Below are 27394 nucleotides of genomic sequence, written 5' to 3'. Positions count from 1 at the left end.
CATGCAGAATTTTCTGTTAAAAAGGAATATATATATATATATATATATATATATATATATATATATATATATATATATATATGGAATTGCAAAGTGGGCGATTATGACAAACTGAGGAGTCAGTTTCAGCAGTGCCATACAAGAATTTAGATAGAAAGAGTGTGAATATCTATATAATAATTATATTTTGTTTCAATAACCGAAAACTGTTGTCCTTAAGAAATACTCTGTGAGAAAGTGATGTTTAACAGAACCGCTACAGCAGTGTGTCTTCAACCTTTCAGACAGTACGAGCAGCATTAAAAATTAATGAAGCCCACGGACCACTAAGCTACACTGCGGTATTTAGAATTGTAAGATGCTTTCCAGATTCACAAGGAATGCTGTGCATTTGATACTTTACATAAAATCCTATAAAAATAAACAAACTCAGCTTTAAGAGCATAGGTAAGAGTCGGGTTCATGATAAGTAAATACAATCAATACATGAAAAAAAGATAATTTAATGAAGAAAGCATTCATTTTTTACAAAATCAATGGGCAACTTGGCAATGTTTTTACTTGACCAGTTTGTCGATGTTGGCATCATTGGAAGTTGCTATGTGCAGAGTATTCTTGAGATGTTGGTCCGTAATCTGAGCTCTTGTCTTGGACCTCACATGCTTCATTCTGGAGAAGAACTACTCACATAAGTATGTGCTTCCTAACAAAGTGCACATTTTTAAAGCATAACAGCGAAGATTAGGGAATGTGTCTTAAGAAATGTAGTCTTTGTAAAATATAAGCAAAGGCACATTGAATAATATTTCTCTCACAGAAGATTTGTTTTGGAGTTCAAGCAGCTCCATTTGTACTGAACCTGGCATTTCAGCAGCATTGACACTGAATGGCATTAAAAATAAATCTAAAGAAGACTGTTGGTTACGAAAATCACTAAATCTCTCTTCAAACTCACTTCACAACATGGCTAATTTTGTAGCATATTCATCAAGAGATGAACAGTTGGGTATTTAGGTCATTCATATGCAACGAGATGTTGGTCACAAAGGCAAAGTCTGTCATCCACTTTGGATCATTAAATTCTGCAATCAGGTTCCCCTTGGTTTGCATGAACTGCTGTATTTTGCTCCTTAAGTCAAAGACTCTTTTAAGAACTTTCCCTCTGCTCAACAAATGTGCATCACTATAATAAACCACATTGCCGTGATCCGCTTCGCACTCTTGGGTCAAAAATTCTTGGAATTGACAATGATTCAATCCTCCTGCCCTAATAATGTTGACAGGCACAATAACTTTCATGACATTCTCAAATCCAATAGTTTTAGCACCCAAATTCTCCTGGTGGATTAAACAGTGACAATGGATGAAATCTTTTCCTTCTAGTTCTAGTTCTTTCCGTAGCAGCGCAACAAACCCTTTGTTCTTTCCCACCATAGCAGGGGCACCATCAGTTACTACACCCTCAAAGTTTGTTAAGCTGAGGTCGACACGCTGGAGCATTTTCTTGGCGGCTTCAAGAATATCAGTGCCTTTCGTCGTTCTCTTCATAGGTACGAGCGCAAGCAGTTCTTCTGTCACATTGAATTGTTGATCAATGCTATGGACAAAGATAGCCAGTTGTGCTGTATCCTTCACATCTGTGCTCTCATCTAAAGCAAGTGAATATGATGTAAATTCGGACGACTGTTTTTTTTAAAGTTCCTTCAATGTCATTGACCAGTTTTTCGACACGTCGTGCTACAGTTACCCCAGACAAACTCAACTTTTTAAACACTTTCTTATTATTTGGGCAGAGAATATCCCCAGCAGCGATGAGACACACTTTCACAAACTCGCCGTCCAAGAAGGCTTTTGATTTTTTAGTATTTTTTTTCAGCTATTACATAACTTACTTTGATGCACGCCTCGTTCTCTTCCCTCTGCGTTTTATTTAAATGTACTCTGCTGGCATTTTAATCGATTTGGAGATGGTTCACTTTGCCCACACAAAGGTGCCCTTGAAGATGATCAAAACTGGATGCATGCTTTGTCTCATAGTGTCGTTTTATATTGTATTCTTTTGATACTGACACTGACTCACAACAAATTAAACACACTTGCTTATCGTCAATTAGCATAAAAAAGTACAAATTGGTCCACTTTTCATTAAAAACCCCAACAAGAATCACTTGATTTATCCTTTTTACTTGTAGACACCATAGTGATGGAAGGTGAATCCAAAAAATGATCTAAAATGGCCATGTAACGGTTATTATTCACTGAATATGAACACTAATGAAAAAAGTCTGGCAATATAAAACCACAGTAGGCTATGGCTGACACAACGAACCTACGTGTGCTTATACACAAATATCACACTGTTCATGACTGACTGTGGATGAGATCCCTTGTATTTATATGAAAATAACGAAGTATCAAGAACCTTTGAGATGTATCTAGACAGCAAACTACTGCTTCTTTAATAAGTTTAGTTTAATCCTTTATCCAAGTGTGAGCAAACAAAGTTTGCACCTGAAAGTATCTTCAGGACTGGGGAAAGGTAGTGCAACACCAGGCAACTCGTTGCAAAGGTGGAGAAAGCTCTCATTACTCCTATCTCAGTATCTCCCATAATGCAACGCACATCTCCTTGCAGATATCTGTAATGCTATGCTTAAGGCAAGGGCCACTACCCATACCAGTTTCGACCTTTATTGACGTCTCGTCAGTGGGAGCCAGCCCCAGTAGTGGAGATACAAAGGCAGAAGCAATGAGAGGTCATCCTAACCTATAGGAGTTGCCAAAGGGTGTGCAGCCTTATTATAAATTACTCTGGATTCAGAGAAAGATGTTGAGAGTTTATTTTTCACTTAGTTAACTACTGCTTCAATCTACCTGCGATGTTAATACTAGTACTTAAGTACTGCTTGGTGCTGGTAGATGGCTGAAGAAGCATGTCTGTTTAATGTTATTTTTATAGGATTTTATGTAAAGTATCAAATGTACAGCGTTCCTTGTAAATCTGGAAAGCATCTTGCAATTCTAAATACCACAGTATAGCTTAGTAGCTCGCAGGCATCATCGAAATTATTTTTTATTTAATCGTGTTTTAATTGTGTTAAGTAGTTATTTTTTCAAAATGGCCGGTAGGCCATGCGTTGAAGACCCATGAGCTAGAGGAAGAGAAAGGGATTCACCTCGCTTTTTCATTCATATTGTGTAATAACAGAATTTAGTATATTATTGTCAGCATTGAAGCAGCTGCTAACATTTTTATAGTCTTTGAGGAAGTGAAGGAAAGCTAGAAGCCAGTTCAGTAGAACAACATCCATGCAGTTATCTACAGAAGAGGCATAGATAGAAAAAAAGTCAAGGAGAAAGGGATTGAGGTGAACCATTAAGGTGAGAAGGAGAAAGATAGAGTCCTTTCTTTTAGTGTTCATGTGTAGAGGCTTAAGTGCTGTGAGGACATCATGTTGGAGGCTTAATGGATTTTTTACAACACTCAAAAAGAATTAAAATAGAATTTAATACTTCCTATATTTTGTCCTAGTCACTAAGACATCTACGGGGATTACAAAAACAATTAATGTAACATACACAAATATCATACAATACTAAGCCCAATCACGTGGGTGACACTAAAGTCCTATCTAGGTGGAGCGCCCTCTAAGGGCAGTAGTAGGTGGCCTGGAATGTAAGGTGGGACCTCTGGTGATGAGTGTTTCCCAAATCTTCGGAAGCTTAATGCAACCGTATTTATTAAGATTTGGTTGGTTTCTGAGAGCTGCTGCTGCTTCTAAGAAAAGTCTCTCTTTCTTGAATTTGCTGTGGTGGAGCATGGTGGTTTTCTTCCATGATACCCTGTGGGTGGTGTCCAAAACATGGTCAGCCAAGCCTGAATGGCCATAGTTGTGTTTAACGATGTACGACTTGTGTTCCTCCAGGCGGATGGATGCTGATCTGCCTGTCTGTCCAAAGTATGCAAGCTTACAGGAACAGGGTACTTTGTAAACTTCAGGCAGAGAGAGAGAGGAGGGAGCTGATCTTTCGTAGAACGGATAAGGGTAGCAAGTTTGCGGTAGGGCTTATATGCTGTGTGTAGGTTGTACTTTTTTAGTATCTTGGCTATTTTTTTGGATGTGCCACAGATGTAGGGTATGGTGATGGCATTTTTAAATTCTTGTTGACGAGAAGGACGGGGAGTGGGGGAGGAACAAGAATTCTCATCAACAAGAATTTAAAAATGCCATCACCATACCCTACATCCGTGGCACATCCGAAAAAATAGCCAACGGCGGCGATAACCAACAACATCAGACTTGACGCAGCCAACATCCTCACTCATTCTTCGCCTCCAAAAAGTAACTTATCACATGCCCAACGCAATGCTCTCCTGAAACTAAGGGAAGAAAAAAGAATCGTCATCACCAGAGCGGATAAGGGTAATGCCACAGTCATTCTTAATACCAGTGGATACAATCGTAAAATGAACATTATTCTTTGCGATCGCACTACCTACATCCCGCTAGAACATGACCCACAAAAACACAAGTTAAGAAATTAAAAATCTTACTTAAAAAAGTATCTTCCTTGCCCCCTGACGTCACGAAAAAACTTAAACCTTTCCGCTCCCGTCCCCTGAGCTTAACCACATACACAACACTTTCCTCTCCAATGGTTACAGCGAACACAGTATCAAAAAAATAATCAGTTCCTCCCCCACTCCCCGTCCTTCTCGTCAACAAGAATTTCAAAATGCCATCACCATACCCTACATCTGTGGCACATCCGAAAAAATAGCCAAGATACTAAAAAAGTACAACCTACACACAGCATATAAGCCCTACTGCAAACTTACTACCCTTATCCGTTCTACGAAAGATCAGCTCCCTCCTCTCTCTCTCTGCCTGAAGTTTACAAAGTACCCTGTTCCTGTAAGCTGGTGTACTTTGGACAGACAGGCAGATCAGCATCCATCTGGAGGAACACAAGTCTTACATCTGTAAACACAACTATGTCCATTCAGGTTTGGCTGACCATGTTTTGGACACCACCCACAGGGTATCATGGAAGAAAACCACCATGCTCCACCACAGCAAATTCAAGAAAGAGAGACTTTTCTTAGAAGCAGCAGCAGCAGCTCTCAGAAACCAACCAAATCTTAACAAATACGGTTGCATTAAGCTTCCGAAGATTTGGGAAACACTCATCACCAGAGGTCCCACCTTACATTCCAGGCCATCTACTACTGCCCTTAGAGGGCGCTCCACATAGATAGGACTTTAGTGTCACCCACGTGGTTAGGCTTAGTATTGTATGATATTTGTGTATGTTACATTAATTGTTTTTGTAATCCCCGTAGATGTCTTAGTGACTAGGATGAAATATAGTAAGTATTGAATTCTATTTTAATTCTTTTTGAGTGTTGTAAAAAATCCATTAGGCCTGCAATATGATTCATTTTAGAAATTATGGACTTTACAACCGTGTTATAAATAATATTTTAATTTCCCAGCGTTTCGACTTTCATATTAAAATCATCATCTGGAGCATATACAAGGACAAGCTTAGTTACATTTCACACAGTATGCTAAAGAGAGACAATGATTTGATCAACAAAAGTTGATCAAATCATTGTCTCTCTTTAGTATGTCTCTCTTTAGTATGCAATGATTTAATCAACGAAAGTTGATCAAATCATTGAAAGTTGCAGTGACGTCCATGGACATGGATGTCATTGCAACTTTCAAAGCCTATTTTCTTAAAAAAGACATTCTCAAAGGCTGTAGAAAGGAGATAATATGCACCCTTGTCTCATGCCTAATTTTATATCAAAGTATCTTCATGTATCTCCTTCAGTTCTAACTGTCTACTTAAACATCAACTACGTATTCCTTTGTGTAATGTCCTTTTTACACCATTTAGTGTTTTGGAGAGCTTTCTCATGAGTTTTAACAAATTGACCTTTCACAATATAGCTTCAAACTCGAATTTCTTCTAGGTGGGTGTGATATTGTAGAAAACTCAAATAAGGTGGGATTATAATTGTGAGTAGGAGGTATATGCAATGAAGTGAGCTCAGTTTTAATAAAGCAGTACAGTACAACTGTAGAACTTGATACCATATTGTTGCATGTTTATTTAGCAAGAACCTTGACAGGAAGGTTCCAAAAGTGTTTTACAAAGGAGATCTGAAAATGGAGACTTAAAATTTAAGCTTGTTTAATGTATCAGAGTTGCATTAAGATATTAGAGAGGTTGTTGAGGACTAGGATACAGAATTGGATTGATAAATGATGTTCTATGAGAATCAGTATTCATTTGTTAAGAGGATGTGTTAGCATTTTACTTATATTGTACAAGGTGAGAGATATATTAGACAAGGGGTTGCGTTTAGTAGATTTTGCAAAGGTCTTTAATAAAATTGCTACATGACTTCTATTAGGACAGGTTAAAAATAGATTGGTGAGCTAGATAAGAAATTGCCTGTGATAGGTATCACCAATCAGCATAATTTACTGATAATACAAAATGTGTGTGGAGAGGCTGTGTCCAGAAAAAAAGAAATGTGATTAGTTGTGTCACACAGTTCTGTTTTAGGTCTACTGCTGTGCAACTTATATCTTATAATATATATTGAGAGATTTAAATGAGGGTGTACAGTTGTATGCAGATTATGCAAAGTTGGTGAGAGCCATGAGAATGAAATTGAATGTGTGGCTCTCTGAAGGACTTATATAGACAAGCTTAGTGAGCACATGAATGGCGCGTATAATTCAATATAATGTTTTGAAATCTAAGGGAAAAGATGAAATGATGTGTATGTATTGAAGAAGAAAAGTTACTTGAGGGTGGTGTGATATTTAGAGGTTCACTCTGCTAGAATTATGAGGATAACACAGTTGATTATGGTTATGATGATGAGGAAGCACAGATCGTTTACATGAGGCCTTGATCACGTTGCATAGAGACTACAGAGCATATGATTAGTTATCAGAGAAAATTTAGTTTTTGCATCTTTGCATAGTCATACTCCACAGAGAGGAATACTGAGGGTTATAGTAACTTAAATGTAAATTATTATATATCAGTACCACAAATTGATCTGTGATGTAAAATGTCTAATTTTAATTTGGAAGTGGCATTTCCATCACTTAGCAACCTCAGTTCATTTTGTTTAACTTTATGTAAAAGCAGTAATTATTGTCCTTGTTAATGAATGAGAAACAGATCACCCTTTATCTTTTGTATTTATTATCCTTGAATAACACATAAAACTGCTTAATATATCAAAATTCAATTTTGATTGAATATTCAGTCAAATTAAAAATATATATATTTGCATAAATAAATTAACATCTTCATATAAATCACTTTTCACATCTCGAAAAATTAATCTTTGTTTTATAATCTACAGTGGTGGGAATAAAAGGAAATTGAGTGCTGCCATTGCTCTGATTGGTGATCCACCAGTAATATTTCTTGATGAACCAACAACAGGTATGGATCCTGTAGCCAGACGCTGTCTTTGGGATGCTCTTCTTAAAGTAATGGCAGCTGGACAGTCCATAATTCTTACTTCTCATAGGTAATATTTATTTTTTTTGTACATAATTAGTTTTATACATAATACTAATTACATAATTATGTAAGGTGATAATTATGTGATATTATATTGCAACATTATTATTTATCATTATTACCTTGGAGATTAAATGGAAAACATCACATGAAAGCATAAATAATAAATGCTGATTTCACTATTATATCACTATGCTAATCTCACTCATTATTATTTATTATTACTATATTATCATTTCTCATTATTACCTAGCAGACTACCACAATATAAAACACCACAATATAAAGTAAATAGTAAATACAAAACTCACTCTTTTCCAGAAGAAAGCTTAATCTACATTCAATGATGGTAGAATTATATTGCTGCATACACCATGTTGCTAAAAGTGTCCAGACACCCATAGCTTTATGTTGCCTCTCCTGTATGAGACAAATACATGTCCAAAATGCTATATAAGCATAGGCATGTGGGCATTAGCATTGTAGATGCACTTTACCATTAGGATGAGTGGATGAAAAGAGTTGAGTTCATTCAAACATGGTATGATAGTCAAAGTCCACAAGTTCGGTCATTCCATTATTTCTGCCACATTGCACATGCCCAGTCTATTGTCAGCAAGGTTATTGTGAAGTGGAAACATGATGGAACTGCCGGGCCCATATTCTGAACTAGGCCCAAGAAACTAACAAATTGGGACTGGCAAACTCTCAAGCATGCTGTCACATTAAATCTTCAGTCAGCCTTAGTAACCATAGCAAACGACTTGAGCATGCATCCACTGGACATCCATTCCAGAGCATGAGCTCTGGGATGAATGCCAGTGTTTTATGATCATGCTGTGGCTTACATCTACCAATGCCCAGGATCATCTGGAATAGTAAACAACACCGTCATTTAACTGGTCAATGGAAGAGGGTCCTGTAGAGTAATGAATCACAGTATAGAATCTTGCAATCTGATGGATATGTATGGACCTGACAGATGCCTGGGGAACAATAGTTACAGGAATGTCTTGTATTGGCCAAAATCTGAAGTGGTAGCATAATGTTCTGAGGCTGATTTTCCTGGTTTTGACTGGGCCTATTGGCTTCTGTGTCTGGATCTTTAACTACTATGGTCGAGTTAACTTGAGCGCAGAAAAAAATGACACCCTCAAGTGGACACCCTTTGCAGATTATTATGTGAATTTTATAAAACACTATTGTTGCCATTTTTGTGAGTGAACAAGTGTATATCAAGAATGCAGACTTCTTACTTGTAAGAATTTTAATTGATTTTATTTATAAATTTTTTGCAAAATTAATTCAGCATATGGGACAATGTCAATAGAATATAAAGTCAGCAGTTAAAGGGTTAAACATTGATGCCTACCATGGCATTTTGGACAAGTTCATTCTTTCCACATTGTGGCAACAATTTGGAAGAGGCCCTTTCCTGTATTAGCATGATAACACACCTACTCACAAAGCAAGGGCTCTAGCTCTGTGGTTTGAAGACATGGAGGTGGAAGAACTATAATGGCCAGCCCAAAGCCCTTACCTCAGTCCTATTGCTCATCTTTGGGATGAGCTGGAGTGAAGGTCGCGTGCTAAACCTACTCACCCAACTAACGCTCATCAACTGTTTGTCATACTACAGGAGGAATGGAAATTAATTCCAGCAGCAGTTTACCAGAACTTAGTGGAGAGCCTACCCCAAAAGGTAATGTCTATAATAGCAGCGAAAGGAGGTTGAAACTCATAGTGACAGCAATGCTGTAGCAATGGGAAATACAAACAGTTGCTGTTCAGACACTTTTGGTAACATAGTGTACTGCATAATCTTTTATCACAATAGCATCGATCTTACATTGCTTTGTATTACCCATATAACAGTGCCCTTATTTTTATATACAGGTATCCCTTGCTTAACGTGGGATTTGATTAAAGCAGCGAAATGAATTGCGACAATCCCTTTATTAACGCGCCTTTATATTTACTACACAAAAACATGCAAGCCTCGAGGAGTGTTTCCTGGCTGAGAGAAAAAAGTCGTGAGTATGATAACGTCATTTCTCCCATTAAGCATTAAGATTGGGTATATTACAGGCTCCAATTGTTCTGCTGTACTTACAAATTATGTTCTTCGTAAATTTTTTCATTCAAAAAAAGAATTTCATCTAATTTCTCTTAACGATCTGTTTGAGAATGTGAAAGTTTTATTTTTTTTTTTTTTTATAAAATACGACATCATTGCTACAACCCATGGACATCATTGCAACTTTCAGAGCCTATTTTCTTAAAAAGATATTCTCAATGGCAGTAGAAACAACAACAGGAGAAAATGTGATTACTCCAAGAATTTTGAGAAAATTTTAACATTAAACATGCAATTGAAAACATTCATGACTCGTGGGAACAAGTGTCTTCTAGCTGCATGAGAGCTGCTTGAAAAAACTTTCTGCCAGAATGCGCTAATGACTTAGGTGGTTTTCAAAATCCTGTGAACAACATGGTTTGAAGAAATCGTTGCAAGTAGTGAAGACCTTGGTTTTATGGTGTTGATGCAGAAGATGTTAAAGAATTATTGGATTAAAATTGAAAAGATTTCAGCGACAACTATCTTTTTTGAAATTGAACAGCAATGCACATATGAAGATATAATGAACAAATGGAATGTGAAGATGAGGTTTCCAAAGGAGATAACAATCAAAGAACTGGATGGAATATTTCACAGTTTAGAATCGCTTAAGCAGCAAGTAATGGATATGGATCCAGATGTTAATTGAAGAATGCTTGTTTTCCGAGGTCCAAAGAGTCATTCTGCTTGCTATCGTAGAATTTATGCTGATAAGAAAAAACTGAAACTGTTCAAACGACTCTTGATAACTTTTTTTGATAAAAACAAATTGCAGTAACTAATGTAGGTACAAGCATTTATTAAACATTTACTTTGCATTCATTTTTTATCTTTCCTAAAAGAGTACCATATAAAACGAATTATTAATACAGTAATTGATCATGGGCGAATTGTAATTTTTAGCATTGATTATTATATTTGATTAATGCGATTTTGATATACTCGGTAACATCGAGGGATTAATTAATTGCGTTAATCAAGGGATACCTGTAATTACAGTCCTTCACTGTTAAACTTTTCTTATGACAGTGATGAATTTTATTCCTTGTTATACATTCTTTAAACTCTTTGTGTGTGTGTGGTATCATGTTGTCCTACTTAATCCACATTAAATATTGTTTTTCTTTCATTTACTTCATGTCTCTTATTTTATTTAAGCTTTTACTATATGTATTTTTTTAATGTGACTTCCACTCACAAAAGATTGTAAGCAATTTTTTTTTTTTTTTTTTTTTCATTCACTTAATGCATTCACTTAATATATTTTTGTATTTTTATTTCTTATATAATCTGAAACCCCTGCTCCTTAGACACTAAACATGGAACTTTTATCAAGCACTTTGGACTTCCAATACTGTTTTATTTTGTCTTTTCATTTCTAATTTTTTTCTTTTTCATTTCCTTCTTTTATGCTTATAATTTTGAATTATGTCATATATTTGGTTCCTGTCAGAATTACTATTGTAGGTCCAAAATAAGAATGTCCTGCAACTATTTTTTTTTTTTTTCAATTTTATTATTCCAAGATCTTCATGGAGTCAAAGACGTTGTTGCAGGGGGGGTCCCCTATTAATATCTTAACAACCCCAAGCACACAGGTTGGCCTATAATTTGTAGCTTAGTCTTATCCCCCCCCCTTTTGTGAAGCCTAATAATTTTTTGCATCTTCCATTCCTTTTAGACTCGCCCAAGGTACTATTAATTCCATAGAGCATTCCCTCAAGACACGTGCCGATATACTGTCAAATCCTATTACCTTATTAACATCAAGTTTCCTTAATCCCTCGTATACTTTCTGCTCATTCTCCATCAGTCTCTCCTACACCATGTGTTCTACATTCTAGTTTCTCCTGGTATTGCCTTCACGCAGATGAAATACACTGATAAACTGATCGTTGAATAATTCAACTACATCCTCTGCATTGGTTACCATTGACATCAACTAGCATCGTCCTCCCATAGTCATTTTTCCTCCTACTTGTCACATATTAAAAGCACTCCCTAATATTTTTCTTAGCTTGATTGGCTAATTGCTTTTCATACTCCACTTTTGCTGCCCTTACCAACCGAGTCATCTTCCTGACCTGCTCCTTGTACTCCTCATGCAACTGATCATTAACACATCATCTTGTGTTGTCTCCACAGTGCCTTTTTCTTCCACATTTCATGTGTAATCTTTTCATTCATCCATTTTACTCCACCCCTGTGTAGCCATTTCATTTCTGGAATACGCTCAGAAGACATTGCTATTGTTACATAGCCCTTGGTCAATGCCCATGCAGCATCTCTCTCTTGAGCTTCCCATAATCACCAGCCTTGTAGTTCCACATATATCCCTTCTTTATAGAAGTTCTCATGTGACTGGCTGCAACCTATGTGATCACTTCATAGTCACTCTCTCTAATTGGGGGAAGATTAGACACTCCATTCACAATAACATTCTGTGATGATATAACCAATCTAAGACTCTTAACCCTCATGTGCCTCCATTAGTACTACTACCTAAGATTGTTGTCCCTTAAGAACTCAATAAATTCATTCTGCTTATTCCTTGATTCTATCTCTTCATTTCAATCAGTATTGCCATAGTTGAAATCACCCATAGTGATCACCCTTTGTTTGCTCACTAAACCAAGCTGTTTATGCATTTCTTTGTCTTCAAAGTGTGCATTTATTGGCTTGTAGCAACACCCCCACCAAATATCTTATTCCATCAATCTCAACTTCACACCATAACTACTTCAAAACTAGTACCACTTATTTTCTTTTTGCATCTCAATCTTGTGCAGATATAATTCCCCTGCTGTTATCACCAGCACTCGCCCTCCCTTTTTGCCTTTCCTATCTTCGAAAAAAAAAAACACCATATCCCTCTATTTCTATTTCCATCAAGATGTCATTCTCATCCAACCATGTTTCACTTATTCAAACTATTTTTGGGTACACAAATTCAATTAATCAATGAAATAACTTCATCTCCCTTATTTCTAACACTCCTGGCATTCATAAATAATTCATTTTTTGATCTATAGCCAATTCTACTCATGCTTCACTTCCCCCATCTGTGACTTCTCACCTGCTCCTGTCTACTCATCTTTTGCCAAACATAGCCTCCTAGACTCAATCCTCCATGTATTCCTGGCCATTCCATTTCTGTACTGACCATTCACATATGTGTGTTCATTACCACTTCCAGAATCCACTCTCCTTACACCATGTCCCTCTGACCTTCCACTTCACCCAGTTTCTCTGTCCACCTTGCTTGCCTGTTCTCACATTCTCTTCTCCATTCATAACCACATCAGTCTCATTGAGTCTACTCTCCTGCTCATTCATATCATCTTTGACTTCCACTGATACCTTGTTTGCATTATTCATTACACTTCCCTGCAGCAACCTTCCCAAATGACTCGCTCCAAAACCATTTGGATGCAGTCCATCGCTCGTATACAGTTCCATTCATCCTTCTAACTCATCCCATATGTTCACAAACTGCACTCACATGTTTATCTTTACCTTCACATATTTCTACTAGCATTCCATTCAGAATCTTTGCTCTCCACTGCAACTCATCACTGTCGTATCTGGACAACACAAAAGTGCCTTTATACCACACTGTTGTCTTTTACTCTCCCCGGTGATCTGCTGATATCTAATCTCACATTCTTCCTATGCCCAATCAAATCATTTGTTCTAACTACAACCACTAATTCCCTTGCATGCTTATTTCTCATATCTAGTGCCTCAATCACCCTGTTCATTCTCCATCCTGGAAAACATACCTTGTGCACCATCTCATCCACTATGCCTTTCATGATAGAATATCCATATAATGCAAGAATATATCCATATTCTTAAGTCATTTGCTACTTCTTTGTCTCCACTATCTTTCTTTTTATTCAGCACATGCCTCATTTTATTTCTCATCTTAATCATTTCATTCTTCAATTCTAGCATGCTAGCAATTGCTTCTGCTCTAGCTTCGTTAGTCTGACTTTCTTCTGTTTCCATACACACACCAGCTCTTACCTGGTCAGTCAAGCACACTTTTGCTTCCATAATTATGCTTGGTTTTCCTTTTTTTTTTATAATTATTTCCATATTCACAATCACATTCTCCAGTCTCATATTCTCATGCTCACTCTTCTGGCTATCCGTTTTAGTCTTACATTCATCCCTTCCTTTAACCTTTTGTCTGGTATTCTTCACTTCCAGTTCCTGTCATTCAAATCACCACAGTCCATTAACACATCACACTCTCTATAGACCCTCACTCTCTCTCGCTTCACTTGTTTAATCTCTCAACAATCTTGTTTAATGTATACATATTACATTCTCAGCAACAAACCATCTAGGTCATAGATGGTGAATCTATTGTATACATGCCAGAGGTGGCACGCCCGAGAATTTTGCTGGCATGTCAACGATTTACAGGTGATATCCTTTTATACGCTTATAAATTCAACTTTTTTTTTATTATTACAATACTTACAAGTTAAATTTTGTTTTACACGAGAGAGCAGCTATGAAGACATGCATATCATTGGTGCATGTCTTCATAGCAAGATATAGGTGGATTAATACGGTATAAAGTGCCTTAGATGATAGAAATATAAGATCTGATAATGTTGGGGCCTTGACAAGTAACGGACTAATTTGGAGAAAAATTGTAGATGGGAAGTTAGCAATGATGTAAATTTTTCATGTAGTACTATAATATCCTTTACAACCCTTGATGGTACATGGCAGGAATTTGATGATGATGATAAAAAAAATATGGTCACTATACATATAATGTGTGTGTGAGTTGATCCTGCCAGTAATGAGAAGTTCTGTCGGAACAAAAGATCACGCGACCCAAAGACAAAGCAACCGACAAGTGTTGAGTTGAAATGCTAATTCTCTTCAACCGAAGTCCATAACATCTGAAACTGTAATAACAACATTCACTATATATTTCTTATTTTTAACACATTCAACGTGGGGTGTCGTTTATTGTTCCGACAGAACTTCTCATTACTGGCAGACTCAACTCAACACTTGTCGGTTGCTTTGTCTTTGGGTCGCGTGATACCGTATTAATCCACCTATATCTTGGTCTTCCTCTGGGTTGTTTTCCTGCCAACCTGGAAGAGAACACTTGCTTTACTAATCTTTCCTATCCCATTCTGTTTAAATGACCATACCACCTGAGATTAGCTCTGCTAATGCATTCATGGGTGCTGACAATGTCAAGTTCTTTCCTAATATCCATCTGTTCATGCCCTTCATATCTATAGTCTCCATTCTTTGGTCAAGTGTTTTACTTCTGATCCAGCTCTCAGATCCATAAGCTAAAATTGGCTTGAATACTGTCTTGTATACAGCTAATTTGGTGTTTTGGCTAATTTCTCTTTTATTCCATATAAATTTATTCAGTTGACTTTCTACTATAAAAGCTTTGTTGATTCTGTTGTCTATTTCCATATTTAATTTACCGTCTTCACTAAAAATCGTGACTAAGCTGAAATGTTTTACTTATTCCACAGGTTTTCCATTCACAACGCAGTTGAAATTTTCAACGATTCAGCCTATTTTCATTGTCTTTGTCGTTTTATTGCTGACCTTCATACCATATCTATTACAACAGTTATTCAATTTAGTCAGGGAATCTTGCAGACTTGTAGCGGATTTATTTAGAAGTTTAATACCACTTTCCTTCATAATGTGATCCATATAGATAATGAATAACACAGAGGATAATGTACATCCTTGTCTCACACTAGATTTAACATTAAACCATCTTCCTGTACTTCAATTCTAACTGCTGACTTACAACTCAAATAAAGACTAAGTATTGCTTGATATAATGCCCCATTGACACCATATAACTGTAGCGTATTGAATAGCTTCTCTCTTGGCACCTTGTCATATGCCTTTTCCAGATCGACAAAACTTAAATACAGATCTTTGTTATATTCCCATGATTTCTCAACTCTTTGTAGTAAAATGAAGATCTGATCCTGACGTCCTCTATTTGGCCTGAATACGGCTTGTTCTTCACCAAGCTTTTCTTCCACAATTCTTCTCAACCGTTTCTCAAGTATACTTGCATAAATCTTACCAAGAACACTCAGTAGGGAAATACCTCGGTAATTCTTACATTCGGTTTTATTTCCCTTTATCCTATATATATGTATCTTTTAAAAATGTTTTTAAAAGATACATATTTATCTGCGAAATATTTAAAAATTACAACCCATCTGCGTCAGCAGGACTCGTTATTTTGTTGCCATTCTTCGATCTTTTCACTGGTGACATAACTTTTAATACACGAAACTTCATCAAATAGCTCGCCATCATTTATGTTTAAGTTCCAGTGACTGTAAGTGAACAAAACACTTTCCTTGATCTTCACCCGCAGAGGGATTTCTCGTAGTAGGACCCATTCAAATACTTCCATTTCCATGAAACAGCTGTCCCAGTTATTTAAATAATCAATGCAGGCTTGGTAAAATTTATGAATTGCATCTTTAAATATGTTCACAAAATAAAGGACAAAATGGCCTTTTTAGAAGAAAAAAAAAATCTAAAGGACAGAGCAGTGAAATAAAGGACTGTCCTCTTAAATAAGGATGTATGGGCACCGTAATTATATGGCATGTTTCAATTCATGGTAGAATTTTATTTGAAGTTTGCCTTTGTGATCTGTCATAATGACTGAGAATTTCAAAATGCAATAAAACAAACACTTATTTCATGTAATTGAAAAATTGGACAATAGATTTTAGTTAGATACTGTGTTTAAGTGCAACATCCGGTTTTGCTTGAGTCTATACAACATAGTTTCTGTGGGACGGGACAATAATAGTGCAATAGAGACAGCCGGAATAAAAGACAGCTGCTCTAACTAATGAATCACACTATTTGTTGAGAAATATATTACACAGACTACAAAAGCCTCTGTACCTTATTCAGGGATACAATAAAACTAAACTTGTTTCTTGCATCTACAGTTGGGGAGGGCATGTTGTTACTGCGGGGAGCGAGTTACTATCGCCTCGACATAAACATGCTTAAACGTTTTTCTTGTGCGAGGTAATATGCAAAACATTTTGATGTCTTTTTTCATAAAGTAAAATCAAGGGTGCGAGTTATATGAGAGGGCATCTTATATTCGAGTAAATACAGTAAGCATTTCGCCTACAAGTTGACATCCTTCTGCTGCTTCCCCTGCTCAGCTGACTTCTATGGTGAGTTACAGTGCATAAATATTTTTCTCACTACCGTGTTCTTTTTTAAACCAACATCTTTAAAATCAATTTAATAATACAATAATCAACTTTACGCTGAATAATATTATAAATTTATATATAAATATTATTCATAAAATATTATATAATATTATAAATTAATTAATTAATTTTCTATTAATTTTCCCCCTACTAAAAACTGCCCGGCACGTTGGCAACTTGATTTGTAAATTTTTGGCATGCGCCGGCACGACAGCAACTCAATTTGTAAACTTTTGGCGCGTGCACATAAAAAGGCTCACCACCACTGATCTAGGTTAAATTCACACCACTCAACACACTTGCCTTCCATGCCATGTATCTGGATGACCTTGTCTTACCACCATTGTTAACTGTTATTCTGAAAAAGTGCTTCAGATTAATTAACTCATTATTAAGTTAATATTATATTATATTATACGGTATGGTGCAAAAAAAACAAAAAAACAAAACAAAACAGTACTGAACTTCGGCACTCTCTTCAGTACATGTGGTATGAGATATGCTGTTCAACTGCATGCATGTTAATAAAAGAATGCATGTAGAGTCTACTGCATTACATTTAACATAGCAATGGCGTTGACATTGGATGAAAAAGATGTTTATTGCTGAGCATTGCTCTACCAACTCTGTAGGTAGAGCAAATGATCCGAGTCTGCGACATGTTTGTGAGCAGTTTGTTTGTCTTAAGTGAGACACAAGCAGTGGTATCATCATTGCCTTAATTGACAGGTTCCGACACCAGTCTGCCACAATGCAAAGGGCATTCGAGAGACCATGAACGGTTAACACAATTGAGAATCACGTGTGTGTGTGTGTGGAACAAGTGTTACAGTCTCCAAAACGTAGTCATTGCCGAACAGTGGTAAAACTTGGGATGCCAAGGAGATCACTACAGAGAATCCTTACAGAGCTGGGTTCTTTTTTGTACGTCATTCAGGTGGGTCACTGTTTTAACAGCAACTGATTACTTTACGTGGTGGGAATACTGTCCACACATGCTGGCCAATGTCTATGAAGATCCGTCCTTCCTCCATAATGTCTGGTTCTTGGACAAAGATCATCTAAGCAGTCATGTGAACAGATGAATCTGCATGAATCTACAGACAAACCTGAATTTGTCTAAGAGAAATCTCTTCACAGTGATTAGGCCACTGCATGATGTGCGGTTTCCAGCCATGGCATAATTGGGCCCTACTTCATTGAAGAGGATAGTGTAAGTCTGACCTTGAATAGTGAATGCTACATTGAGATGGTGTTGGTCCCTTTCACCCAAGATTTGCATAGGATGATGTCACACATCACGTGGTTCTAGAACCTGTTTATCAGAACATTTCCCTGGGAGGTTCATTTCAAAGATCAGAGAATTTCTGTACCTTCACGTTCTTCCATCACTGATCTCACATGGCTTGATGCTTTCGTTTGGGGTATGTTGAAGGAATGGATATTCCACCATGACCCACCTTCTAACCTTGATGAATTAAGGGATAAAATTACATAATATGTCTGATCTCCTAAACCCTTGTTCTCCAAGCTGACAGAAAACTTTTGCATGCACTATTAAGCTTCTATTCAAAGACAAGGTGTTCATTTTGATGACTGGGTGTAAACATATATTTCTTTGCTAATAAACCTATTTACTCCATAACATATATCATTATAGTTATTATTATTCAGCCCTCCATGGAGTCAAAAGACTCATCGTGGGAGGTCCTTTCTAAGAAACACAAAGTCTATCATACTACTCCTTAAATGCATTGACCGTTCTCGCTCTCACTACTCCATCAGGCAATGCATTCCATGGCTCAACCACACTCCATGCAAAGAAACCACTCCTCACTCTCTTTCTCACAGTTTCCTTTCGTAAATTCCAGGGATGGCCCCCTTGTCATGACTCCTTCCCGCTGTTCAACCAAGTGAAAGAACTCCCCAGTGTCAACCCTGTAACCACCTCTCAACAGTTTAAAAGTCTCAATCATATTGCCCCTCCTTCTTCTATCCACTAAACTCTGTAGTCCACATTCCCTCAGCCGATCCTCATAACTAACATTGTACAGTCCTGACACCATCTTTGTTATCTGCCTTTGTACCCTTTCCACAGTTAATTTATCCCCTTCAAATCCTGGGGACCAGATCTGAGAACAGTAGTCTAAGTGTGGTCTGATCAGAGTCTTATACAATGGAATGATAACCATTTTATCTCTGCAGGTCAGTGTCCTTCTCATTATTACAGCAATCCTCTGCATTACCTTCACTACCTTTGCAATATATCCCCTAAATTTCAGGTTTCTATCAATCATCGAACCCAGATCTCTGGTCTCTCCTACTTCCTCCAGTTTAACTCCTCCCATAGATATGCAGCGTCCCATCGATGTGTCCCAAACCTCAAGACCTTACATTTTGCTTCATTAAACTGACACCCCCATTCATTTGCCCATCTATCTAGCTTATTCAAATCCTCTTGCAGGGCTACCACATCTGCACTATTACTAATAACTCTTCCCAGCTTCGCATCATCTTCAAACAACCGAATATCCCCTTGCAATCCACGGACAATGTCATTGATATAAAGGTTAAACAATATAGGTCCCAGTACTGAGCCCTGTGGAACCCTATTTGTAACCTTCTGCCTCTTTGATATTGCTTCATCATACACAACTCTCTGATACCTATCAGACAGCCAATCCTGAATCCAGCTGACCAATCTGACATCCAGACCCATGTGTGGCAACTTGAATATCAGCTTATCATGTGGCACCCTGTCAAATGCCTTTGCTAAGTATAGGAAAATGGCAGTATATGCCTTTCCCTCATCTAATGCTCTTGTAACTTTATTATAAAAGGCTAGCATATTGCTAAAACAAGAGCGCCCCTTCACAAATACATGTTGACTCTCACTGATAACATTACCCTCATCTGCCCAATGCTGTATATGGTCCCTCACTACTTTCTCCAAGATGTTACTAACTACTGATGGAACACAAACTGGCTATAATTAGACACTTCCAGTCTGCTACCGCTCTCACCTTATGCAATGGCACTATCTTACCTTCATTCCATTCCATGGGCACCTTTCACACAGCCAGACTTTCATTGAAAAGCCAGGTCAAGGGCGCTGTCAGTTCCTTAGCACATTCTCTCAATACTCGTGGTGAAATACCATCCAGACCCACAGCTTTACTAACATCCAGAGTACTCAGTATGTGGAACACACTCTCCTCCTGCACCTCTAAACCTCAAGCCTGCTCTGTTCCTCTAGTATACAAATTGACTCCTCTAGGATGAAATACTCCAATAAAGTGTTCATTGAACAATTCCACTATGTCCTCTGCATCAGTCAATCTATTCCCATTTTTATCCCACAGTGTCATTCTTCCACAGTCATTTCTCCTCCTAACTGGCCACATAGCTAAAAAATTCCATAGGATTTTCCTTGGATCTAAGGGCCAATCTTTTCTCATATTCCAGTTTTGCCTTCCTTACCATACTAGTCACTCTTCTGGCCTGTGTCTTATATTCTTCATGCATCTTCTCTTCACCTGTCTCCTTATATCTCTTCCATAGCCTCTTCTTTGCATGTAGCTCCTGTTTACTATTGTTTGTCATCCACTTTACTCCAAATTGTGTCCTCTTCTTCACTGGTGGAATACAGCTTACCATTGCTGCTAACAAATATTCCTTCACAATTTCCCAAGCACTAATGATATCCTGGCCTTTCAATTCCTCCCTCCACGAAACTTCCCCAAGTTGCCGTCTAAGACTATTATAATCACCTGCTTTATAATTCCACATACGTTCCCGTCTCTTTGATACTCCTGCATGTCTATTCATTTTCCAAGTCAAAACTATATGGTCACACTCTCCAACTGGTGGGAGAGATGTCATCTCAGTTATTATCAGCTCTCTGATGCTATAACCAAATCCAAAACTCTTGAACCTCTGTTACATGTTGCCTAAGACATTTGTCCCTCAAGAATTCTAGAAATTCTGTTCCCTTATTGCTGCATGCTTCTTCCTTTTCCCAATCTATACTGCTGTAGTTAAAATCTTCCATAACAATCGTTCTTTTTGCACTTGCTATGCTCAACTGTCTCAACATCTCCTGGTCTCCACCCTCTATGCTCCTTGGCTTGCAGGAACATCCCAGTAAATATCCTGTCTTGCCCACCTCACAAAATCATTTTCAAAATCATTAGTGTCACAGCTTTCCAAAGCCTCCACTCTTAGAGGACATAGGTCATCACTTATCATAAGCAGTAATCCACTACCACACTTTCCCTTCCTATCCTGCCGAAAAATGCTATACCCAGCAACTTCTATTCCTGTTATTATATCCTCTTCTGCCAACCACGTCTCTCTGATTCCAATAATCTTTGGCCAGGCTGATGATATCGATGCCACCAATTCCTCTCCCTTATTCTGAATACTCCTGGCATTGGTATAAAGCATAAAATGCCATTGTTTCTATACCCAGCATTATCCCCTATAGACTCCATTGGGCTCAGTGTTACCTGATGTCGTCCCCCTTCTCCTAAGTACCCATTTTCAGAAGAGGCCACCCCTGCTACTATCCACACTGGGATACACTGACTCATTCAGAACACCAATGCCTACCAGATGCCTACATCCTTCCTCATTCAGATGCAGGCGATCTCTCGCATACAATTCCTCTCTGCTCTCAAACGCCCTTCAAGCATCCACATATTCGAATCCTCTCTTCTGACATATTCTTGCTATTGTGCCATTCAATATTGCCGCTCTTCTGCTCAGCTGGACATTATCATACCTAGGCAACACACACACACTATCTTTCCTCTCTGTGTCTTCTTTCGTACAGCCTCAAGCCAGAATCTCATATCTCTCGCTGCCCTATTTACACCACCACTCAAGTCATTTGTTCCCACCATCACAATCATCTTATCCACCCTTTCACCTCTCTTAATTGCCAGAGCCACACTTTCTATCATTCCTCCTGGCAAACACTCCTCTTGAACACCACGGATCATTGAGTCCCTATACATTACACCTCTTACCACCATATTCCTCGATAGCTCACATGCATCCCTCACTCTTTCTCTCTTGTAACAGTTTCTCTCTGTGCTCCCCTACTTACCTGCCTTCCTGACATCACTCTATCTCTAATCCCTGTGCTCCCTTGCAGTCCTCTCATTCCTTCTCTCCAGCTGTTTCCATTCTTTCCTCTTCTATCATTCCTATATCTGACACTCATTCCCTCTCTTCCACTTATCCTATTCTCACCTCTTCTATCATTCATACAACTCTCTCTCATTCCCTCTCTTATACTGTTCCTCTTCTCTCTTCTTCTGCCATTCTCATAACTCTCTCTCAATCCCTCTCCTCTACTATTGTTCCTATTCTCTCCTCTTCTCTCATTCCCATAACACTCTCTCTCTCACTCCTCCTCTGATTCACCTTGCATTTGTTTCTTCCATTTGCTTAATTTCATCTTTCACACTTCTCCTCATTCCCCAGACATTTCACCTGCTCTTCCAGCTCATCTATCTCTCTCTGTAAGTCAGCCATTCTTGTTTGCCATTCATCCTCCCAATTGAGACTATCTCCTAAAACTTCAGAATCATTCAACCTTTCCATACTCCCCAGTCTTATTATTTTACTCATACTTCTCTCGCCTTCTATCATACCCGTCATCTCTCTACTTGGAGAATCTCCCATCTCTGACTCAACGAGGTCAGTTATAGTCTCAACGAGGTCAGTTATGGTCATTTCTAAATCACCAAGTTCCTCCCATTGCCTGCATTTTGCGCATATACATTTGAGATTCACCTTCTTGGAATAACTTTAACCTCAAATGTCTCTTGGCACAAACATATAACTATTGTCTCTTCTGCATCCAAAAAATTAGGCTTTCTCTTTTGCTTGAGGCATTACTTTAACTCTGAACATCTCTTAATTCTATATGAATCACAAATATGCTCTCATATCTGGGGTAGTGCCCCTAAGAGCTCTATGAAAATATGGATTCTATACAGAAAAGAGCAGTTAGATTGATTGATGATCCCTCTCTAACTAATACACTCTACTCACGTTTGCACAGGTGTTCAGTCTCTGCAGCTTGCACTTCCTTAAATACTTCTATGGCCACTGTTCATCAGAATTGGCATCAATAATTCCCCCACCTTCTTGCAAATCCATCGAAACATGTGCATCAGCTAACCAGCACCCACTCACTGAACAACTTCTTTGTTTATTCCTGCTGCCCTCTGGAACAGTCTCCCACCACATGGAAGACTAAAAAAACCTTTTACAGGAAGACTTCACACTTGGACATAAGGAGTTCCCTTGTCATCTGCTTTACCTACACTTCTCTGATAGGAAAAGGTTGTGGTATTATTCACTGCTGCATCTATCACAGACTTTTAATGCTACTGACCATCCACAGAAACAGAGGTTGTGCAGGACTGTACAACCTCTACTTCTGTTCAGTTTATGGCAATCGAAAGTGTTTATCTTTGAAAGAGATATTATCTGAACAGATCGACATCAGTGGCTATCTGTTTGTGACACTAGTAATTTACTTGCTACAAGTTTAGTGTAGCAAGTAAATTACTAGTGTCACAAACAGATAGCCACTGATGTCGATCTGTTCAGATAATATCTCTTTCAAAGTCTATAAATTCTCTTTACAGTTGACAGCATGCATATGTATATTAAACTCTTGCAGGGGGGGGGACCACATCAGCACACCACCACCTCCAAATTTTATAGTTAGGGTTATGCATTCTGGTAACAGATATTCACTGGGAATCTGCCACACTTGTACCCATCCATCTCCTTGGTAGTAGCATGATTCACCACTTCACAACACAACTCTCCAAGCTTCCCCAATACACACACACACACACACACGCTCTTTACACCACTGAAGATAATACTGTACGTTGGTTTCGGTAATGGGGCTTGCATATTGTGGTCCTACCAGGAAAATTCATGTTGTGAGTCTCAGTTTTGAATGCTTTTGTGCAGATTCCTGTTCTAGTCAATGCCCAGAATTCCGCACTCAGTGTGTTGGCCGCCAAATGGCGGTTATTACATATTATCCTTCGTAGCACCCTACAAACAGTGGATGACTCGCCACCTTTAGTTAGGGCGAGTCATCCACTGCAGATAACACTTACAGTTGACACTGCACTTCCATCTCAGTATGGTATCATTGATTGTTTACCTGGAATAGCATTTGTCAACAGTTTGCCAAACAGATAGGTCTGCAACATGGCATATCAGAATGCCTCTTTCAAACTCCATCAGTTCCCTTCTCACAGCCAGTTCACCTGGACACAGTTGCACTGACTTGGGAGCATCATATTCCTCATTCATTTATTGGAGGAATATGATACGTGGCATGATGCAACCTGACTATAGGCATATCTGTTACCTTTTTTCAAGCAGTGTGTATGGTTTACACTGCTTAGGAAACTTTCTTCAACGATTCCTTTGAACTGTAGTTGCATAGATTTAAAAAAAAAAAAAAAAAAAAAATCTAATACCTTTGATTCTCTTACAGGGAGTAGGCGAGGTCATTTTAGCCCTATCTAACTTTTTGGAGATGGGGGAGTGGGTTCGGTTTCCACTGGAGGCTAATTAGAGATAGCTGATCCAAGAAGACTGTCACTAACAATTTCCAGCATCCAGTAAAGAGAGGAGGCTGACAAGTGAGGCCATCTCATGGTCCCTAATCCTAACATTGTATATTTATTGTCTGGGATAGTGGTTCTATGGTTGATTTTCTTGAGTTTACAGGACAAAAAAAAATTGAGTTTCCAGGAGAAAAAAATCTGCTTACCCATGCCAGAGATCGACTGACTTGGGAACCAGTTGAAGAAAGGCTTAGAAAAAAGTGACTCCATTCGGCAACTAGATTTGAACCTGACTTCCTTCGAGTGATCAAGCACCATGGAGTGCAAACAGCACTTCCACTGAGCTACACAGGTTACAAAAAAAAAAAAATTAAATAATTATTAATTAAAAACAAACTTATGAACAATTAATAGTGATCACTTCCCAAAACTTGGATGCAATCTGGATTCAGGTTCAGACAATTTCACATTTCAAGGAAAGGACAATTGAATTTGAACTTGTTGGAATGAAGAAGTTTTGTCTTGTTCCAAAGAACTCTGTGCCTGGTGTCAATAGTATGAGAAGCAAGGCCAGACTATCATTCAAAAAATATTGATAATTATCATCCTTCTACCCAGCAACAGTCTAATGTGAAAAGAATTTCAATACCTACCTTAAAGGAACCTCGGAACAAATAGCATGATTTCTTCATAAATTCAATCTATACAATTTCCTTCCTGGAAACTGTCTTCCTTCCAAGCATCTATAAAGGATGCATGACCATCTCTTTCCTTACCAGATGTTATCAAGTACTTTGCTCATGTCATCTTTCCTATTTTGGACAGACTGGCCATTCTGCCTTGATTAGAATTGAAGAACATTGAAACTATATTACATTTTTAGAAGCCAACAAGTTTGGCTTTGCTTCTCATGCTATTGACGCTAGACTGAGTTTTTTTGGAACCAGACAAAACTTTGTCATTCCAGCAAGTTCAGATTTCATTGTCTTTGCCTAGAAATGTGAAACGCTAAGACAGCATCTGAACTGATCAGACTACAAGCCAATATTTGTGGAGGTTATAGCTATTAATTGTTCATACTTTTTTAAGTATGAACAATTTCGAGTTCAAAGGAACAACTTTCTACAATTGTTCCTTTGAACTCGAATAGTACAATATCATATATTTCAGCTGCAACTGAGACATTAGCTGATATATGCGTGATTCATGTTAACATTAACTACATTCATGTTTTGAATGTAGTTAATGTTAATGGTGTATCTCCATGACAGTGTCTGTGTAATGCTGGACGAAATATATTGGAGTTTTTTTTTAATAAAATTCTATATAATTTTTGTTGCATGTGTAATTCATGAAAGTTATTTTAATATTAATAATTTGTGATTGTATATTCAATTTAAACCAGGATTACTCAGAATAGTGTCGCTAGCGGTTTCATGAAAAAAATAAACATTGCACACACACACACACACACACATATATATATATATATTATGATATATAAAGATAGGTTATATCTTTATCTTTATATATTATATCTCTCATATGAGGAATCTCTCATATCAGAGAGGCACAGAATAGGACATGGTGGAGACACATGGTAGTCAATCTCCTGGAGGGAGAAGACACCTGACAGGACAGGAAAGATATAATAATTTTTATCAGGGATTCCCTTATACCTGAAGATTATTTTCAAGGGGGTTTCCAACAGGGTAAAAAAAAGCTTCAGAAAAGCTGGTTTAGACTGCCAGAGAGAGAGACAAATTAAGTGTTATGTAAATGAAATCCAGCAAATGTTTTTCTTTAAAATTAAAATTTTTCACATATTTATAAATACCCATGTTAAAAAAAATGGTGCTCATAATGTGAAATTTTTTCTATTTGCAGCATATATATTGAAATGCATATGTTTCTTTCAGCATGGAAGAATGTGAGGCACTCTGTGAGCGACTAGTGATTATGGTAAATGGTCGATTTTGTTGTTTAGGAAGTCCTCAACATCTGAAAAGCAAGTATGGCCAAGGATTTACTCTGCTAATCAAAGTTGGTCATGTTCATCCGTTGCCTTCAACCCTCAACTTCATTGATAGGGAATATTGTCTGAGACCATCTAAAGAATCTATTACATTACAAAGAGATATTGATGAGGTGAAAAAATTTGTGCAGAGAACTTTTGTAGGAAGTGTTTTAAAAGGCATACATGATGGTTATAGTCTTTTACATTATCATATTCCAGATCCCAAAATGAGCTGGGCTCAGATGTTTGGAGAAATGGAGAGGGCAAAGCATATTTTAAATATTGAGGATTATTCCATAGGACAAACTACGCTAGAACAAATATTTTTAAACTTTGCTCGTGCTCAGAGAGTTGTAGAGTCTTAAACACAGCACAAATTTTAAGATGTGTTTTTTTTTTGTTTTGTTTTGTTTTTTTAAATCAGAATGACATTTGTAACTGGAAAAATTCTAGGAAATGCCATGTTAAATACATGGTGATTTTAACAGGTATTTAAAGATACTGTGATCCTTCTATAATTTATATACCTATATATAGGTAATATACAATTCATTTTATGTGTGGATGTGTGTGTGGGTAATAACATGTTGCCATATGTAAATCATATATTTTACAATGGTATATCCATCCATTTTACAACTATACACTCATAATATGTTTAGCAGAATTTTAAATTTTTAATGCAGTTAGTGAATTAACATTAGTGAATCTTCATAAAACAATTCATGTATATTACTCCATATTTCATTCATAGTAGTTTCCTCTCTGGAAATTACAGCAAAGAAAATGTTAGAGATTAATCTGCTGT

General features: G+C 37.5%; 1 protein-coding gene across 1 annotated transcript in view; it reads left to right on the top strand.

Moving 5' to 3' along the window:
• Abca3 (ATP binding cassette subfamily A member 3) overlaps window positions 1–26951 on the top strand; it is a 524972-nt gene extending 498021 nt beyond the window's left edge. The window contains exons 23-25 of the mRNA XM_090407639.1: window positions 7400–7570; window positions 26489–26602; window positions 26660–26951. Coding sequence (XP_090263765.1) covers window positions 7400–7570; window positions 26489–26602; window positions 26660–26951 — 577 coding nt within the window. The remainder of the gene's footprint in view (window positions 1–7399; window positions 7571–26488; window positions 26603–26659) is intronic.
• Window positions 26952–27394: the final 443 nt, after the last annotated feature.

The sequence above is a fragment of the Typopeltis vanoorti genome, chromosome 17 (genome assembly GCF_054136105.1).
Source record: "Typopeltis vanoorti isolate ZY-2024b chromosome 17, IOZ_Tvanoo_1.0, whole genome shotgun sequence".
NCBI classification, from domain to species: domain Eukaryota; kingdom Metazoa; phylum Arthropoda; class Arachnida; order Uropygi; family Thelyphonidae; genus Typopeltis; species Typopeltis vanoorti.
Note: the sequence above shows the minus strand (reverse complement) of the source record. Positions and strands in the feature narration are given on the sequence as shown.